The sequence below is a fragment of the Mustela nigripes genome, chromosome X, assembly GCF_022355385.1.
Source record: "Mustela nigripes isolate SB6536 chromosome X, MUSNIG.SB6536, whole genome shotgun sequence".
NCBI classification, from domain to species: Eukaryota; Metazoa; Chordata; class Mammalia; order Carnivora; family Mustelidae; genus Mustela; species Mustela nigripes.
In genome coordinates, this window is record NC_081575.1 from 118777297 (window position 1) to 118797774 (window position 20478).

General features: G+C 52.4%; 1 protein-coding gene across 1 annotated transcript in view; it reads left to right on the forward strand.

Annotated features, from left to right (window-relative positions):
* The first annotated feature begins 8341 nt into the window (after positions 1-8341).
* The window catches only part of ANOS1 (anosmin 1), a 174627-nt gene continuing 162490 nt past the window's right edge, over positions 8342-20478 (forward strand). The window contains exon 1 of the mRNA XM_059385998.1: positions 8342-8697. Within this exon, the coding sequence (XP_059241981.1) occupies positions 8491-8697 (207 nt within the window). The 5' untranslated portion in view covers positions 8342-8490. The remainder of the gene's footprint in view (positions 8698-20478) is intronic.

Here is a 20478-nt window from a genome sequence, read left to right on the forward strand (position 1 = left end):
CGTGTATCAAACACCGAGTCTTAAAAAAGATGTTTAAAATCAGGTTGAGTGTTTGACCAGGTGTCAAAAATGAGTCTGGCGTTCCCACCTGCTGTGTGAGTTCTCTCTGGGTAATATTCTAGGTGGAAACGCTTATCGTGAGTGCTCTGGGGAGGCGGATGGCAGTCGCCCGGGGCGTTTTCTTCTGTCATCATTTGTATCTCACCAATACCATTCCTGTCTCATAAGCTGTTTTGATAAATCATTTTGGAAAGGGGAGTCGGCTCTCATGTTCAGAAACGGACGTCTGCTTCAGAAGTCACTTAAGCATCATTCTTATCTTACCTTTCCTTTCATGGGGTCAGACTTCTACGTTAAGTCAAATGGGTGGTTCTCCACTGCCAGCAGTTTTGCTGTCCCCCCGCACTGGACTCAGGGGACACATGGTTCTGCCTGAAACTAGAACAGATTGTTGGGGTGGGTGGGATGCTGCCATTGATGTCCAGGGGGTGGGAGCCGGCTAAGCTCCCCCCGGATCAGGGCAGCTCCCCACTACAAATCACCAGCCCCAAATGTCAGTAGTGCTGAGGTGGAGAAACCCTGGTATAAAATTTATACTAAATAAAAGAGGGGTGTCTGGGCGCCTCAGTGGGTTAAGTCTCTGCCTTCGGCTCAGGTCATGATCTCAGGGTCCTGGAATCGAGCCCCACATTGGGCTCTCTGCTCATCTGGGGAGCCTGCTTCTCTTTCTGTCCCTACCCCTGCTCATGCTCAGTCTCTGTCTCTCTCTCTCAAATAAATAAATAAAATCTTTTAAAAAAATTTTAAAAACATACAAGAGTAGCTAAAAGCCAACACAAAACTTATAAATTCGCGGGTTAATCCTGTAAATGCTCTATCTACCTTGCCTAGTTGGAGTACTCGGTCCTTGTTGAAGGACCCAACCTAGTCCTTTTGAAATACAGTATCTGGGGAGGTGGTTTCTACTGAGACCTCTGTTTTACAAGAGGCAGGTCTCGAGATGTAAACAAGTGAAGGAGTTTGCATAGGAGACCCGTTCCTTGGAGCACCTGGGGGGCTCAGTCCCCTAAGCGTCGGACTCTTGGTTTCTGCTCAGGTCGCGATCTCTGGGTGCCCAGATTGAGCCCCGGGCGTGCTCTGCGTCGGGTTCGGCGCTCAGCGTGGAGGCTGCCTGAGATTCTCTCCCTCGACCCCTCCTACTCATTCTCTTTCTCTCTCTCTCTCAAATAAATCAGTCTCAAATAAATAAGTGTCTCTCAAATAAATAAGGGGCGGGGTGGAAGATACATACCTTGTTTCCGCAACTCAGGTTTAATCGTGGGTTAATTCCAAACGGATACCGTTCACCCTTTTTAGTCTTCAAACAATATCCTTCCTCAAAATCCCTCCCTAACTGAAAACATTTTGCAGACATCATGGTAATTTCACTTGATTTTTTGGGCGGAGGGTGGATAACACCTTTGTCAGGGGCAAAGAGTCTTCGATCTTAAATTAATGATACAAGCATGCACATAGTTGTTTGAAAACAGAAAGGACTGACTTCTTTCATTTCTCCCCGGTGCCTGTGGCCAGGAAGCCGTCATTCCCGTAGTGTCGCCCCGCTGGTGTGAGGACGGAACCCGCTCTCCCGTTGTGCCTCTCGGCGTGACTCCCGGGCCTCGTATGTCTCTGGGGTGCAGGAGCAGGGCACCTGTGAGATTACTCGCAACTGCACATCTCTCCCAGCACAGTCCGCACGTTCTGCATCTCAACATGTTGAAAACAAATCTCTCCCAGCTGAATGCTGGTCGACTGCCGCCTTCCAGAGGGGTGGCTTCTAACTATTTGCAGAAGACCCAGAAAGGGTTTGAACACAAGTCCGTTCCTTCACTTAAGTTCTTTTTGGAGCACAGACGGTGTTATCATATCACTGAGTCCTTTCTCTATGTGGTGTGATATCCAGAAGGACCACAGGAAGAACATTCGCACGCGGAACCCCACTCAAGCACAGGACGGTGCTGGTCACCGTCTCTGACCGCTGCCTGTTGTCCGTCTGGGTCCCGGGGAAGCACGGATCCCTGAGACCCTGGCATTCCTTCTCTGGAGCCGAAAGCCAACACTGTGTGTGCAAGGGAGTGTGAGCGTGTGTGGAAGTGTGTGTGTGGGGGGCATTCCAAAGTACAGAAGCCCCCGGAGGGAGGAGAGGGAAGGGGATGACCTTTGACTTCCTACCCACTGAAATGCCCCAAATTCAAGGAGACGGAGAATATTCTCCAGCGGGAGCCACTTCGCCACTGCCGGAAATCCCGCAAATGGACCCAGACTTTTTGTTTTTGTTCCTTTTCGGTCCTACAGGACTCTGTTCTCCCTCCCACGCCCCCGTGGATTCAGAAGAGGAACATGCGTTCGTGACGTGGGTGCGTTCGTGGGTCTGTTCACAGGGTCGGAATATCCTGGTGCTTCCTTCTCGTCCTTAAATGGGTTTATCTTCATGTCTGGACTCCAGGTTCACCTTGTATAAAGTGGCCCGTTTGCCGCTCAAAAGGCTCCCCCGTCCCCTGCCGCCTCCCAGCCCTGCGGATAACGCGCGTCTCCTTTCTGTGCATTAGTCTCCCCTGGCGGTGGATTTCATCGGGACAGTGGCACGTTTCGGGGACCCTTACGAAGCAAGCGATGTGTAAGCTGCAGAGGTTTCTGAACGGAAGGTTCTTCGAACAAAACTCGCACACATTTGGCCCTTGTCGTTCGGTGCTGTAGCTAATAGGATGGCCGGGCCCGGGCGGGGAGGCTCAGTCAGCCAAGCCTCTGCCTCCAGCTCAGGTTACGATCCCGGGGTCGGGGTCGGGCTCCCTGCTCAGCGGGGAGTCTGCTTCTCCCTCTCCCTGTGACCGCACACCCCCCCCCCCGCCACTCGTGCTCTCTCAAGTAAATAAATAAAAAACTTTTTTTTAAAAGTGTCTATAAGCGAAGAAAAAATTCATTTGGAGACTGCTGCGCTCATTTCCGTAATTTAGTTCAGTGGGACCGCATTAACACAGGAAAGCCTTTCGGTGCCTAAATCGACCCCGGCGTGAATCGCGGTAGTCTTTACTGAGAACGCGGCATGACCGTCCTCGTCAGATTCATGCCTTGGAGCTGACAGTTTCGTCCCACAATCAGGTCATCACAGAGGAAGGACTCTGAGGCCGCATTTTACGGACGTGGCCAGCATGTGGCACTGTTTCCTGTGAAACGCTGCCTTGGTGCCTTCTCCCAGCGCTGCAAATCTGCCCTGGTGACAGTGGCTCAAGCTACATTTCACTGGGCTCGAAACATCAAAGAAGAAACAACCCACTTAAGTCTTTAAACAGAACAGAGTTTCAGTATTTCTGAAGAGCACCTGTAGGTTTCTTTGCACGTTGAGGAACGAACAGAATAAAAGAGGGATTGTTTATTAGAACGTCCTTTTAAGAAAGCTTTAAAAAGTGTGATTTCCACAACATTTTAAATATGAATTTCACTGAAAGATTCCTGATGTAGTTCACATGAGAACGAGGCCCGTCAGAAGAAGGCAATGAGGTTTTTAAAAGTTATATTATTTAAGGTTCAGTAAAAATTATATGATTTCAGTTTATTTGAATGTGCTTATGATTCTCAAAAATATGCTGGGGGCGAACCAGTTATGATATTGGGGTCATGTCAAGAACTGGAAATCCACGACTTACTTTTTCTATTTTAAATAGTTTCCTGCATTTGACGATTAAGTAGTACTTATTTGATGGCTCTGTTTTGGGTTTCCAAAACCCAATGTTCCTGGCATCAGCCGCTACGCTCAGTAAGACACTCAACTCGACAGGGGCCATGAAATGTGCTAAAGCTACAAATTTCTGGCAGTAGGTGCTGGGAGGGAAGAAGCATTCACAGTTGAATATCACACTCTCTTAGAACATGAACCATGCATATTGATACGTTTTATTTTTTAGTAGCTCTTCTCGTTTTAGTAATTATTGCAGTGACGGATTAAACCTTTAGGGATGACTTCATCTACAGTAGGTGTGCACAACGGGTGCCAAATTTAATTCTAACTGAAAGATTGATTGTAGCCTTGGGGGAGGAGAGACGAAACGGCATGAAAACAAGCAATAGCTTGAAATCATGTTATGTCACCATCCTTTCTGCCTTCTGTCCAGAAAAAATTGAAATTTCATTAGACTGTTCTTCAGCGCACAAAAGTAATAGCCGTTTTCGGACGCTTCCTAATAACATCTACGTAAATAGCCAGTCCATTAATAACATCGATACCTCTGAGGCTATAAATGGAGCAGCTGAATTTTTATAATCCCGCTGCAAAGCGTGTCGTATGCTTACCTTATCCCCTGACAGGATATCTACAGTGCACAGTGATTTAAAAAAAAAAATAAGGCAGATGATTGCAAAGGAATGTGAGTGTCCTTTTCTACAAAGCACAGCGTGTTCAATGGCCCTGTTGCATAAAGCTATCACTTTCATTTGCAGAAGGATAAAACTGGCTGGCAGGGGCCGGCGCAGTAAGCGGTACCAGAGAGGTTCACCCCATTCTTGCCCGAAATCCTCTTACAAAAGATGGAAATCTGATCCGTATCCATTCAGTTGTTAACTGCATCCCACGCTCCCGTTTCTCTACGTTTTCCTCTTAAGAGCTCTTGGTCACCTCCCCTTACGTCATCGTCTCCTATACCCAAAGACTGGGGACCTCATGAATGCCATCACATTTAAGTATTGGTCTTCCCCAATTTTAGGGGGAGTTCTCAATTTGCTTTTCCAAGGCGGTGGGTGGGGGGGGGGATGTATCTGAGAAAGATTATGCTTATTTCCTTCCTAGTTTATTCTTATCAACTGCAGCTGGGAAGCTTTTGAAAAGACCAGCTGCTCCTCTGGAAGAAGGAGTGTAACACTATGTCATTGGACTGGAAGGTACTGGGGAAAGTGGAGTGATGTGATCATGGAGAAATAGTTTGGTATGTCCAATCTAGATCAACAAGTACACCGAAAAAGTACTTCAAACAACGAGAAAGCCATAAATGCTACTGAAACCCACTTTCAGTGGGCTGTTTTCTGAACCAGTTGTCTGTCAAACTTGCCCTGGTTCAGTGGCTGAGGAGCACCAAGTGTTGTTTAAAAGTTGGGATTCCCGTGCCCTACCCACGTCCGCTGAGCCAGAGCCCGTGAACGTGGAGCTCTGGAGTACATCTTCAGCAAGCTTCTCAGGGGGTTCTTACTCTGTGCTCAATGCGGCCGGGGGGTGGGATGGCGGAGAATAGGAGGGACAGACGGAAGGGAAGGAAAGAAAGAAGAAACTCGTATCCTAAATAAATGGTAGGGAAGACTATAGCCAGCTTCTTGGATGAGGACCTTGTTTTGTGCGTTTCTTCTAGAACCTGACCAAGATGGGCCACACAGTTGGGTCTTTGTTCACACAGATAAAAGTTAAGAGACAGACAGTTAAGACCCTTTCCCACTGTCCTTGCTGGGTGGGTGTTTTGTTCATTTAAAGTCAAAGTGAACTCAACTTCTTTACACAAATTCAGACTGTGGGGTCCAAGTCGACCGTGAGCAAAGGCTTGCCAAGCTTTCTTGCAAAAGGTACCTGGACAATTGTCACCCATCACTTTCCCCACCATTCCTTCTGGACACTACAGTTCTCCCATGTGGTGGATCTGCGTGATCTCAGAGATCTTCATGAACGTGGCCAGTCCTGTAGAAAGTTAGCTTCTGGGAGACAACTTCTAGGGCGAACTGCAGAATAAATTCGGCACATACAAGCAAAATAAAAAAATTCAGATTTCAACTGTTATTCTGACTTTACCAAAACGTTTTCCTTTTACAAGTTACTTCAAATTAAAATTAAAATAAATAAAAAAGGCCAGCCTAGTCACAGAAGATGTCTGTGATAATTCTAAAACAAGAAAGCCATATAATTTTAACATATGCATAAGGTGGCCCTATATGTTTAATCTGAAGCTCTCTGTTCAACAGGCTAGATGTTCACGTTTGTGGTTTGTTATAAAATGCATTTATTCATGAATTTGCTATAGAACCCATAAAAAAACACAGTGATCCCTTTGAACATTCAAGAGCTGTTTTTAAAAGCTCAGCGTGTTCATCCCTATGATTTCACTTTCTAGAATATACATTTCATGATATGACCCGCAACGTTATAAATCAAAGATACTAGGAAAATGTACACGTGCATGATATCCTCATTTTCACCAAGGCCAGGTATCTGCTTACCTTCAAAAGTTAAATGCAATGGAAGCCTCTGCCGTAGCTTTTGGAAACGCTTTCGGTAATTCGCAGTGTGAGTGACAACGTTTCGCAGTCAGTTCCTCTGTGCAGATGTCCCTCCTCTAGTCACTGCTGGGAGGCCGTCGACACCTCCCCGCCTGGAGTCACCCTGGTTAGCTCCTTTGCTCTAGTCATTGTTAAGTGTTCAACAGACTTTTAAAAGATTGATTTATTTATTAGAGAGAGAAAAACAGCGAGAGAGGGAACACAAGCAGGGGGCGTGGGAGGGGCAGAGGGAGAGGGAGAAGCAAGCTTCCTGCTGAGCAGGGAGCCCAGTGTGAGGCTCGATCCCAGGACCCCGGGATCACCACCCGAGTCAAGGGCAGACGCTTAACGACGGAACCACCCAGGCGCCCCGTGTTGAACAGACTTGAAAAAGATTTCTGTGAACAGTTCTGAGCTCACGCCTAAATTTTTTCCGTTTCCCGCTCCAGGGCAGTGTGGTGTTGCTAACCTGCCCATGGAGCGGCCCCCATAACTCAAACCTCATTCAGAATTAAAAGCAAGATGGTGCCGGAAGAACGTTGAGCCAAGTGTGATCTTTCTGGGATGGGGCTCTGTACGCCCGGGCAGGGGGCACGCCCAGGAAGCCAGTTCTTTCTACAGAACCTTTTGAGTGAGACCATTCTGGTTTTTAAAAATTCACGGAGAAACACACTAAGCCGTGAGTTCTGTGTGGCCTCATGGACTTCACTGTGGGAAGACACATGCACAGATGATGTCCTTGAGAAAGAATCCTGGGTGCAGCAGGACGGCTGTCGCTCCTTGTCCTTATCCTTTAGCAGGAAGAGCTCAGCATCCAGAGTGGAAAATGCGCGGGAGAATGGGGGGGTGAGGAGACGCTGGAAGCTGGAAAGAGCCTAAGCTCTGTGGGAGGAGGAACCCACCCTGAGAAGAATCTCGGGCAGGTCGAGTGCATCTCAGCACCAGCTGTGCTCAGTCGTGTGCTCATGGTCGGGCTGGGTTTGGACTCCAGAAGGCCACTCTGTAGGAGAATGTGGGGAGGGCTGGGCAGAGGTGTTTCTGTCCATCAGGTGGTCTGTGCCCGAGCACATGTGTGCACGGGTCTTTTCGACTCACCTGCGTTACCTATGTATCCCCGTGTCCCAAGCACGTTCTTCATGATCCCAGCTCTCTGTAGGGCTGCCGCCTCCCCGCTGTCACGTCCTGGTGGAACTCAGGGAAGCACAAAAGTGGTTACAGGTGGTGCACTATAAATGCTGCCCCGGCTCTTTCTGTCGCACGGTCCCCTTTGGGGACCCAGAGCAGGTCCCTAGAGGGGAAAGAGACATGGTGGGGCTGAACCGAGAGTCGTTGGGGGGGGGGGGGCACACAGGAGGGGAAGATTTAGGGAAATATTTGTTTTGGGGCCTCCTTGGAGAGAGTAGTGCTTCCCAGAAAATGGGACTCCCGAGGAAGCAAGTAGCGTGCGTCTGTGTCACAAACGGGGCTTGCTCTGTACCCAGATGGGTTTCCAGGTCATAACAGGGAGAGGAGGGAGGAGGAATGAAGGAAGGAATGCGGGAGGGAGAGAGGGTCCCGGTGTCCCTGCGTGCCTTCTCGCTGCTCTCCAAACCAGTCGCGCCTTTGCTCTTTCCAGGACTTGGAAATAAAAGGAAATTCAAATACGCGAGAGTGTGAGCGAAGCTTTTTGACCCGGGGCAGAAACCGGGGAGGCAGCCTGCAACTTTGAGGCGCTGCGTCCTTCCTTAGGCAGGTTGGACGTCCTTGGGGGTGCCGAGGCCCTCCGTTCCGAGGGGGCACCTCCACCCCAGGCCGGGCTCGCTCACGCCCGACGTTCTCCTGGATGGTGGTAGTGGGCGCAGGATGCGGACTACTGGGGAGCCCGGCGCGGGAGACCGACCACCCAGAGCGGGGCGCACCGGGAAGCCCCGGGCGGCGCCGCCCTGCCTCGGAGCGCGGGGACTCGCGGCCGGGTAGCCCAGCCCACGGCCCTCCGCCCGGCCGCCCTGTCACTCACTTCCCTCGCAGCCAATGGCGCGGCGGCCTGTCACCCTCACCCCACCCCTCGAGGCAGAGCCGGGAGGAGGTTGGCGGGGAGGGCGCGGGGCTGGAGTTGAATGATTGAACTTTCCAGCGGAGTTGCGGCCGCCGCGAGGTTCCCGGCAGTGCGGCCCCGGCGCGGAGCTGGGAGCCTCGGCCAGCGCCCGGCGCCCGCGCTCCACCCCCCGCCCCCGACCCGCAGCCATGGAGCCCGGGGCGCCCGGCGCGGCCCTGACCCTCTGCCTCTGGCTGCTGGCCTGCGGGGGCTGCCTGGCCGGCGGCCCCGGCGCCGCGGCGGCTCGGCGGCTGGACGAGTCCCTGTCGGCCGTGAGCGTCCAGCGCGCGCGCTGCTCGTCCAGGTGCCTCAGCCTGCAGATCACGCGCATCTCCGCCTTCTTCCAGCACTTCCAGGTAGGGGAGCCGCCGCCCGCCCGCGGCCGACCTGCGCTGCGGGCCGTGGCCGGGGGCGCGCGCGGCGCCTGCCTCCCGGCCTCGGCGCCCAAACTTCTCGCCGGCCTCGGCCGGCAGATCCCGCTCGCCTGCGGCGTGGATCTCACCATCGGGGCGGTCGGACCCCCCCCCCCCCTTTCCGGCCGCTTTCTTGCTCCCGAAAGGAGAGAGAAGCGTGCACTTCAGTCCCCGACTCCCCTGTTCCCCGGTGGAAAGCCCAGTGGAGAGCCTCTTGCGGATTCCGCGGGTGGGTGTGTGCATTTCCTAGTTTCCCAGGACTTCGGCGCGCGGCACTCGGGGCTGGTGGCGGGTCCCGCGAACTCCCCCGCGCTCCCGGGCCTGCGGCGCCGCCAGCCCCGGGAGCGAGGCCGGGAAGCGCGCCCAGCTGCGCCCGGCCCCGCAGGTGCCCGCGGGTGGACGCCTCCGTCTCCACTGAGCGCCGCGTTCACGTTCGGCGGGCGCGGGGCTCGCAGCCCACCCGTGGAGCCGCGGAGGCGGCGAGTCGTGTGTTCCAGAGTGTGTGTGTCGGGGAGGGTGCTGGCAGGGCGGCCGTGCGCGCTCGTTCGGAGCCCGGGAGCTTCTGAGTCCGTGCGTAGTGTGCGGAGTAAGCCTGGGGACGCGGGACTTGGAGGGCCACGTTGGGATGCTCCGACGAGAGTCCCGGGGTCACTCTCTGCCCCCAGCCCTCGCGGGTCCTTCCAGCTTGAGTGTGGGAGAGCGTGTGTGTGAGAGAGTGTGGATGTTGGAGGCTCAGTGGGTGGCACGCTTGGCGCTTGTGCATTGCCAGGTCCCTGGGGGGAAGCGACAGCGCCGAGGGTCCCCACAAGTCTTGCGTGGGAACCCGGGATGCTGGGGGCGCGTTCGCGCCGCTGGCGGGTTCTGCGGGGGCGCGTCCCCTTGCCTGCCCCCGCCGACGCGAGTGCGCGCTGTCCGAGCTCATTCGCGCTCACGCCTTATTGCTCTCGAGGGCTCTGGGTCTCCGCTTGGCCATCTCGCTCCTGTCCTTAGCGGCTCACCTGTTCCAAGACTCGGGTTCCGTCTCGCCGCAGGGAACACTGCGGAGGCCAGGAGGAGATCCGGGGCCCTGCCGCAGGTTTTCGGTCTTAGGAAGTAAACCGGGCAGGGTAAAGGGGGCTTCCAGAGGGGCCCTGGGTATTCAGCTGGTTGTAGTGACGGCGGAGTTTGGGGCGAATGTGCGCAGGCTTCGGGGTGTTCATCCTGGCCTGCGAGCTCATGAAAGCTGGCGCCCGGGGGCCCAGGCGCTCCCAGCTGGATCTTCGGAGCCCGCAGCCACTCGCGAAGTCTGCGTGTGCGGGGGTGCGCGCTCTCGGGGAAGCGACCTGTAGTGGGCTTCAGAGAAGCTGGCGCACTCCGCGTCCCTCCTGGTTTGGGCAAAGGGAAACCCGAGTGCTCGCGTCCTGTGCTGAAATGACGCCCGACATCCTGGAGAGGGTTCCTCCCTGGCCACCTGGTTTCAAATCCGCCCTGCCCTGCCCTGCCCTGCCCCGCCCCGCCCTGCCCTGCCAGGCCCTCTCCGGGGAAGATGCTGCACTATTGTTTCATCAACAGAAAGCAAAACAGAGCGACCCATTCCTGGAGAGAAAGAGTATCTCTGCTTGCTTTTTCTCTTTCTTTCCTTTCCTTTTCTTTCTTTCTTTCTCTCTTTCTAATTGAACTGTCCTTCGCCGTAATTTATTTGTTTTACAGTTTAAGCGGCTAAAGAAGCAGTTTAGATCAAGCCAATTCCCATGAAAGGCTTTTCTTGTGGTCTCCTGGCACGATTTCTCTTCGGAAGAAAAACCGCTGACAGAATGCACATCGCCAGACAATCCTGATTACATTTTAATTAGCTGGGGTGGAAGAAGCTGCAAATTACTGTTAGGACTTAGGAACGGCTGTTTTTGCCATCAACTGCCAAGCCACTGGTGGAGGGTTAACCCTAACTTGGTAATGCCTTTCTGATTTACCCGAGTTGCAGGGATTATGTTTTCCTAAGATTTGAAAAGGCAGCGACACATTCTCCTTAGAAACCTAAGCTTCCCTGTCCCTCCCTCTTGCTAAATAATTGGGAGATGACAGAGGAGTCGGCTGCTGCCAACGCCTTACAGGGCACGTGGTGTTTATTAAGAGGCAGGAGAGGCAGGGGGAGACGAAGCTTGCGGACGAGCCCCTTCTCTCCGGGTCACCCCACCCCCTTGTGCACAGAAGGCCCAGCAGAAGTCTCTTTCCAGAGCAGGTGGCCATCTTCAACTTCTGTCCCACAGCCCTGGGCCTCTTTTTAAGGACGGAAGGCCAGTCTCCATCCTTGAGGCCAGCCTGGCGTGGGGACGCTTAGATGTGACAGCTGCCAGGGCTTGGCTGTGGAGACCCTAACCTGTGTGATCACGGTGTGGACAGAGGCTCAGAGCTGCGGGGGGCAGTGCCCTGCAGTGGCCCACAGGCTTGCAGAGGGACGCTTCATTCTCACAGTCTGTGCCCTAGCTGCACGCGTTTGCCAGCCACCGGCCCCGAGCCGTGATGCTGCTCACCTGGGGCCTTTGCTTCTGCTGTCGGGGTGGGCTTCACCTGTCTGCCCTGCGGCCCGCAGCCAGGCCCGGGCGCTCAAGCTAACCACTACTGATGCGTGGGGATGGGAACGGTGACGGGGGATTCCTGAATTCTCTGGCCCAGCCCCTGACCTGGGAGAGTTCTGGATTTCATCACGGATGGTGAACGGCTTCATGTCCCGGCTAAATGCTGGCTCCGTTCATAGAAAGAAACCGTGCAAGTCAGCACCTCCCAGGGTGTCTGTTCCCAACCCCGTGTGCCGGGCGCTGGCCACACTGCCCCTTCAGGTTAGCACCTGCCCCCCCACACAGCATCATTAAAATCCCACTCACCAAGGGGGTTGCGAAGGACATCCTTCTGTCTGCAAACGAACAGGAGATCTGGGCTGTGGGGTCTGGAACAGGGCATGTGAGCTTTGGAACGAGGCCGATCTTGCTGCCGTGTGGGGGGTCACTTGGGCCGATCGCCTTCCTGAGCGTCCAGCCTCTCCTGTGTCCCATGGAGGACAAGAACTGCCCGGCAAGGTGGAGGTCGTAGCCGGTGTTTGGGTTACTGGAGTGATGGTGGCCAGGGAGCTAACTCTAACTGGGAGATTAGTCAGTCCCGGCCTCTGTTCTAGGAGCCCGGCAAGGCTGTGTAAGGAAGGTACTGTTTGCTTCCCAGCTCACGAGCAAACACAGGTGCTGAGAAGGCAGGTTACTCGCACAGCGAAGAGACGGTGCAGCTGGGCTCCGAACGAGGGTGCCTGTTGGGTTTTTATTCTGTTCTCTCTAAGATTGTGTTGGTTAGCAGTTCATTTCCTTCAAGAAAGACTGTCTCATTTTCGGGACTGCGTGCAAAATGAAAACGCATGTCCAGTATTTCAGATGGCAAGAGAAAGGAGTGTTGTTAAAGAATCTAAAATGGGTGGCTCAGTTGGTTAAGCGGCTGCCTTCGGCTCAGGTCATGATCCCGGTGTCCCGGGATCGAGTCCCACATCAGACTCCATGCTCAGCGGGGAGCCTGCTTCTCCCTCTGCCTCTGCCTGCCACTCTGTCTGTCTGTGCGCTCTCTCTCTCTCTCTCTGACAAATAAATAAAAATAAATTAAAAAAAAATTTAAAGAATCTAAAATGTAAAATGCTCTTCCTTCTTTGGTGGCAGTTGCAAGTGTGTCCTGGGGTTTCAGATGTGCTGTTCAAGGCTGTTCTCAGTAAGGAAAAGTGTAACAATTCAGTGACGAGTGTGGATTTACTCTTCCTCTTTATATTATTCCGTGCCAGTGCTACGTGCCAACATCGGAGCATTTCACTTGCATGTCGGCTCCGCAGCATTTCACAGTTTCTGTTTCCTGGCCTGGAGGGGGCCTTGAGACGGCTGGACACACGCACGAGACCCAGGAAGGTGGGGAGGGGGAAGAGCGAGCCTTCCCCCTCCCCCAAGGTGCGCATGGTGTGGCGTGCGCAGCCCCACGACGGGGTCCTGCGGGATGTTCATAGGCCTCACCGGAGCCTGTGGTCTCCAGGTGCTTGGATGCTTGCCCAGGAAGAACACGTGCTTGGCACCCTCTTCTGCAAGCTTCTAGACGCGTGCCTTGTGCCTTGTTCAGGGTGTCGTGTTCAGGAGGTCGAGCCAGGGATCTCCCCGTCTTCCTGTTCACAGGACAGCAAGTGGGCAGCCCCAAGTCCAGCCTACCCCTGGCAGATCCCTGCCCCAGGGATGCGTTTGCTCCCCGGAAGCCCTGGACTCTGGCTGCCCGCCCACTAAAGACACGGTGCTGTTTCCGGTGTGCGATGAGGGCGGCCTCATGCGTGCCTCGGACCGTCCTTGGACCCTGGTCCAGGTCCCGGCAGCGCCTGGGGTATGACAGTCATTTTAGGGCAAGGAGTGGGGAGGGAGAGGCTGGCTGGAGACCGGGGTGCCAGGGACAAGGGAGTGGGGACCCAAGAACCTTTCCTGAGGAGGGGCAAGAGCAGTGGCAGGCAGCATCCCGCATGGTCCAAGGCTCCAAGCCTCCAGAACAAGTTCTGGTTTTCCATCAGACTGCTCATGCGACACACCCGCCCAGGATACAGTCTTGGAGATCTCAGTGTGCTGGCCACAGAGCATTAAGCCCGGTCATTGGTCCCCCGAAACATGGACCCCATGCATCGGTCCTATGTCCACGAAGCGGCCCTGGTGTGGATTTTGGTACCTCAAGGGTGCAGAACCCTTGGGAGGGCTTAAGCCCACTTGCTTAAGTGGGGGGGGGGTCCCTCATAGGGTTTTCCACCGTGTCCACGCTTACGACGCCCACCAACGTTCACTTGGGAATAACCTCTACTTGTGTTTTCAGCCTCGTGGGGATATTAAAGAAGAGGGAACATCGTCTGAAATGAGCTCTCTCTTTCTCTTCACTTCACTTTCTCTTTCACTTCAGAGTGACTCCCTCTCGTACGCTAGGTGGGATACGCCTTAGCAGAGACCACTCTCGTCTGCCCTGGTTCTGCTCATTGTGGCAACCATGCAGGCCAATCTAGAGCCTTCCAGATAGAGTCATGGCACTAAGCATTAGGAGACCCGGAACCTGTTCTTTCTGTGCCCGTGTTGTCTCCAAGGAGGCTCAGAAGAATAGGAGGTCATGTACAACACAGACATAGCTCGCGTACAGCAGATGAGCGGGGAGCATGTCTGCTTTTTCCTAGAATTCGGCACTGCTTGGGGGAAAAAGTCGATCTTCTTGGAAGATAAGAAGCAGGTTGTAGGCAGCCTGGGCCCTGTGGGTCTAGAATTTTATTAGTGCTAAGAGATTCTTGTTTAATGGGACATTATTCAGCCTATAAAATACCACGGGGAGACACGCTTAGGTAGCCGATGAGAGAGATCAGACGCTTCCCCTACAGTAATTGGAAGTTGTTTGTTTTGGCAAGGGGAGAACTAAGCTGGTGATTAGCTCCTTCTACTAGGAGGACCAGCATCTCCTCCAAGAAAAAGCAAATAAACAATGATCGCATCAAAACCCCTTAGCAGCCACACATCAGCCCAGGCCCAGAGACTTCTGGAAGGACACTCCCGTGGTCCTGGTGAGTTTACCGAGCCCTGGTGTGTCTCTTCACCCTGCAGGGAGACTGGGTTACTTGCCACAGTGGCCAAGGGTTTGGAGAGTTCCCGAAAGAAGGGCCGTCGTCCGCTCTGGCGTTTATATTGTCTGGTCTGGGTTCCCTGGATCGCTGGCTGTCTTTCTAAGAATTTCTGAGTTTAACCAAAGCTAAGCATTAGGCTTAAATTCAGGGCAAATTTTTCTGGTTTTAATGTAGTGGTTCTCCTTGAGTGTGGTTTAAAAGTTTATCTTATTGTGACTATTACAAACATTTCCAAAACACATTAAAGGGGCTCCTGGGTGGCTCTCTCATTAAGCCTCTGCCTTCAGTTCAGGTCACGATCCCAGGGTCCTGGGATTGAGTCCCGCATTGGGCTCCCTGCTCCGTGGGAAGCCTGCTTCTGCCTCTCCCACTCCCCCGCCTATGTTCCCTCTCTCACTCTGTCTCTGTCAAATAAATAAATCTCTTTAAAAAAAAAAAAAAGGCACTTTCTGACTTGTTCATTTCTTTGTGTACCGTATCGTTGAAGAAGAAATATATATGTATATGTCGATATGTTTATATTGTATATACTCTTATACACCCGTATATCGATATGTTTATATTGTATATACTATTATACACCCGTATGTGGTTACCTATGATACCCTACATGCATGTGTGTGTGTTTGAAGGCGTAACTTGGAGTTGAAAGTTACTGTCGTGCAATGATTAAGCTCTCAGGTTATGATTCCTTGGAAATGATTGCAGTGTGTAACCTGTCCGCGTTTATTGCTGGCAATGGATATAACACTGTAGGGGCAGGCAATGCCTGGCTGGCTCAGTGGCGGGAGCTTGTGACTCTTGGTCTTGGGGTGGTGAGTTTGAGCCCCACGTTGGGTGTAGAGAGGACTTAAAAAAAAAAAAATCCTTTAAGAAATAAAACCGGAGTTGGACAAGCTGATGAAGGGGTTAGTGGGCTCTGCTTGTATTGATTCAGGCGTGAGAGGTTCCTTTGCACAACGTGGCAGTGCTTTACAGAATTCCATACAGTTTGGAGGGTGAGGGCTTGGACCACAATCCGGGCAGCACATTGATAGGATCAGAATGCATTTTATATATGAAACACAGGGCCAGGAGATCGCAGATGTCCCCATCGCCGTGCCCTTGTGCATATGACTGCATACGTCAGCCTCGGGAAGACGCGTCCGAGCTCACAGGCCTTTCGAGTTCCAGCTTCCGCTGCCTCGCACACGTCTGTTCACGGGCTCGGGACCCCGTAGTGTGCAAGCGTGTAGTCTGTCAACATATGGCATTGATTAAGGATGACCTAGTTTCTCCTCTTTTCATTAATCAAAGAGACCCCCAACTCTTTCAAGCTTCCCATCAGCAGGAGGTCGCCCGTCTGACCGAGCGGAGCGATAAAGACGTCTTCCTGACCTTTTAGTTACCTGGGGACCGTCATCTTAGAAGATGTGCAATTTCTTTTGGATTCTCTGAAATTCTGAAAACAGGTCATAGACCTCTTCCTTCTCAGGAGATGCGGTTGGTGACCTGTCCCTCCCCTCCTTAACCCCCAGCTTCTGTATCAGCGGCTGATGGCTTCCAGCGGCTCCCCCTTAGAGACTAACCTTTCTCCGATGGGCGCCATCTTGCCGGCGAAGCAGTGATGAGGCCAATGGCAAGATCTGGAGGCCACAGGAGGCCAGCCTCCTGCGGGAATAATTCTTGGGCTGTTTGTGCTCCCCCCTCATGGGACAAAACCTCTGCAGGTCTCCAGCTGACATCTCTTCCCCGTTTCGCTCCTTCTCCGGCTTCCTTCTCTGCTTGCACTGAGGGCTTCTCCCAAGATAGCACATACGCAGGACGCCCCTTTTCCGCCTCTGCTTCTCGGAAACCCAGTCTCGGACACCCGCCGGAAGAGTTCACCTGATCTAAGTCAGCACCGTTGGGTCTTAGATTGGACGGCTCGGTGCTTTTAGAAATGACTCGTTCAAGCACATGCAGATGGTAGCGGGACGCAGAGAAGAAGCAGCAGCTTTCAGAACCCTCAGGTGTTTTCCCTCTATCCCGGAAAAAAAATCCCGAGATTTTATACAAATTAAAAAAACTTTCTAGATGAAGAAGCCCTTGGAGTCTGAACATTTTCTGCTACTTGGATATAGTTTGTGTCTCCCGATGATTTCAGTAAAAAAAGGTCAAGAGCCGCTTGGATCTGTTCCGTTCGTTTCCGTGAATACAGGTGGGTTCCTGCGCTTTCGAAGATCGACTCTAGTTCCTGCTCACGGGGATCGTAGAGTCCAGTAGGGGCTCAGCCTGGGAAGCAGCTTTGGTCCGCACGTGACTGCAAGGGGGGTTATTCGTATGAGATCTCTGGGGAAGGAGCGTAGCCCTGTCGGGAAAGCGTCCTAGGGGAGGTGACTCTCGGGCTGATCCGCAAACGCTGGCTTCCTCCTGGCCAGGGCAGCCAGCGGCATGAGTCCACGCAGAGTCTCGCCACAGTTTGGTCTGTGTGTCGGGGGCTCTGAGGGCTCCTCCTGGACGGGACAGAGGGGCAGTTCCTCAGCAAGCAGCCAGCGTTGGGGAACTCATCCCCGGGAGCTGGAACAGAGCTCACGTCCCTTGTTGTGCAGGTCAGGGTAGGAACATGCCCCGGCCATGGCACTTAGAGGTGTGTGCACAGATCTTCTCCCGGGTCCCCTGCCGGTCTCGGCTACGCTCCTGGCAGGTGCAGTGGTCTTCATCGGATCTTCCTGGCGCTCCCGCCCGCCCCTGAGAAGGAGCCTCACAGGAGCGTAAGAAGTTGCCCGTTCCATGGCCTCCCCATAATGCCTATGGCAGGACCCCAGCCCGACCTCGTGGGGGTGGCCCCAGAGGAAGAAACTCTCCCGAATTACGGAGCTGCAGGTTAGAACGGATTCAGCATTGCGTTGCACAGCGTCTTGGTGTTGACAGAACAGTGTCTCATGAAATATCTGTTTGACCGTCCGTAGCAGCTCTGTGAGGTCACGAGCGCTGTTTCTCTTTCACAGATAAGAAAACCGAGGTCTGGAAGTGAGGTAGCCAAGGCTTCACAGCCACATCCCATCACCCGTCGTCATCTTCCCAAATATTTACACGAAACGACCCTGTTCTCAGGTTATTAACAGTGAGAGAAGACAGAGTGGAAATACCAACTGTGATGTAATTGAGAATCATGCAGTTTTGGGGGGAAACACCCCTCCGTTTCTCGTTGGCTCGTGGAGGCACAGTTGTGCTTAATGGAAAGAGTAATGATGTGGTGGAAAAAGCCTTAAAAAATTCCTGTCCATCAACACCCATTCCTTGTGCATTTAACCATGCTCATTTTTCTTCCAGCCAATATGAATGAGTCAGAGACCATCCCCTTTCAAGGATCTTGGGTTCTAGAGAACCCACCACAAGCGAGATGGGTCTCCTGCCCTCCAAAGCATCATTTTCTGCTTGTGAGAGAGACAGACGTCGAAGCAAAGAGCTGTAGAGAGTTCTGAACTGAAGAAAGAAACAATTATAATCATCATACGTGATGGTTTAGTGTGCAGTGACCATCTCCTAGACGAAGCGTTGTTTTTGTCCCGCGAGTGGATTTTGTGTCTGTCCACCACCCTTCTGACTCGTCCTGCGACACGGCAGAGCACCACTGTGGTCCTTGCTCTTTGGAACTCGCTGGGCTCCTCCGTGCAGTAGGGTCTGAGGTTGCATTCCGGGAGGCCCAGGGGTCTGGGGACTTGTGCCTTTGCTCTTGTTTCCTGCTTCCGAATGGCGGCGGGATGCGTTTGTGGTATTTGCAAGTGACGACTGTCGCTGGTGTGTACGTGACAGGTACTTCCAGGAACTCGCCGTGCCCTCCATGCTGGCTGTCTTTGCTTTTGTCTTAGTTCCGGGAGTGTGTTTATGCTTGACGGTTCTTTCCAGCCTCCCTGTAAGACACCAGATTGCACGGTGAGGGCGGCTGCCCGTGAGAAGAACAGGGTGACAAATTGGCATTCTTTCCTACCCTGAGGGCTCAAATCTATCCTGAGGGGAGCCCGAGAAACCGTAGCCTATCCAGAGAGGGAACCTTTAAATTCGCATGGTATTTACCTTTTTTGTTTGAAATTGTAACGTTTGTCCCTTAAAATGCTTTTTATTCTCCAACTTAATATCCGGCCAACTTGAGAACGCGTTGTTACAATGACCTCACAAGTACATAATTTTGTTTCTCATATTGCCTTCTTTCTTTGAAAGGTAAGGTGGATAGGTTGTCACCACGTAGATTGTATCATGTAGAGTGACTCGAATCTTTATCTTGGGGAAGGGCGTTTTCCTACGTGGTTCGCCCAGGATCTCAGGTGACCTCCAGCCAACAAAAATCCTCATTTCCCCTAATTTAGCATCTAATCATCATGGATGGTGTTTAAAATTTCATAGTTAATGTCTACTGTGTCCCAAGAAGTGATGAGTGTATGAGTCCAGAAATAAAAATCCAAGAGTCCCTCTAATGAAAGAAAAGACATTAATTTTGCAAAGCAATGCGTCACTTTCCAAAAATGTCATTAATCATACCGGCACGTGGGGCCAGAGGAATATTGGGAATTCACTGACTTACAAACTTCAGAGGCTTTTTTTCCTCTTATTTTTACACTTTTTTAAAATCCACTCTGATATTATAATGCATTAATAATTTGTATGTTTGAAACCCATAAAATTATTTTTGGTGCTTCTCATTCCCGGCAATGCCAGTAACGTGCTTATCTAGAAACAACCCAGATGGCTTACGTTCTTAGCTGGGAGGTTCCTTACTGACAGCTCCTCTGAAAGAAAGGCTAAAACAGTTGAGAAACTCTAAATGCAAACAAAATTCAGGCTTTCAGGTTCAAGGTGGTTTTACCTACTCCCTGCGTTCCTGCCGGATCAGCGTCATTATTCATGCCGTGTATGTGCCTCGACTCTTGTTTAATTTTCTAGTAACACATAACTGAGAAACAGCCCTTTTTTAGACTTAAATAAATGTCTCCGCTCCTGTGTTTCAATGCCTACCCCACTGCTAGGCAGGGCACTCTTGAAATGTATACTGATACCCTTTTGGACTGCAGAGAAAATTGAGAAAGAGACGTGCAAACGTGCAATGCCAGGAGAGATTTAAAAGAGGGCACATACCGTATGCTGATCTGTTGCCTGCGCCCGGGGCAGGTTCCCCGCGTGCTGGTGTAAGAAACCAGATATGCAGAGAAGCTTGGCATTCCAGGACCATTAGCTGGCATTGCAGCCGATGGGCAGCTTTGTAGAATGTAGATACCGAGCCCCTTGATAATCACGAGGGAATAATAATAATAATAATATCCCCCGCATTTGGAAATGTAGAAATGTTTCCCAACAAACCTCCACGCAAGTTTCTTTTGCATTAACTCAGATTTCCACCCGCTTTCCTCCACGGCGAGCCCTTACTGGATGGCCATTTCCCCCAGTGAGCAGTGTTTTGCGCCCAGTAGGGGAACAGCCTTTTATGAAGGGAGCAGAAGTCCACGCCAGCTACACGGAGCTCCAGTGGTGTCCAGGCCCTGGGGCTGAAAACCAGCGTTGCCCAACAGACCTGCTCTGGGGGCGAGTCAGGAAAAGGGAAAGGTAGGGATTGCATCACAGCACAAACTGGGTGCTTGCTGCTTGGAGGTATATAGCCTGTTAATTAGGAGAATGCTCACTTTATACAGAAGTTACTGATGACTTTTTTTTAAAAAGATTTATCTGTTTGCGAGAGAGCGAGAGGGAGCACAGTGTTGGTGGGGGACGGGTTAGAGGGAGAATCTCGAGCCGACTCTGCACTGAGCGTGGATCCCGACCCAGGGCTCAGTCCCACGACTGGAGCAAAAACCAGCTGTCGGATGCCCAACGGCCTGTCTCATCCGGCAATCCTGATTCCTTTCTAAAAGAACGAGACAAAACTTGGAGCGGGGTGGGGGGTCGCTGTGCTGTGTATGGTCCCCGTGATTCCTTTATATTTCTTCAGTGGCAAGACTTGCAGAGAAATCAGCCGAGATCTTGTCCGCCATTAGGAGCGGTCATTGTTGGAAGGTGGGCATTCTCTCTCCCATTTTGGCTTCCGTGTTTCGGGCTGTCGCAGCCCTTTGGAACAAGAACCGCGCCCTTATGGTCTTAACGCA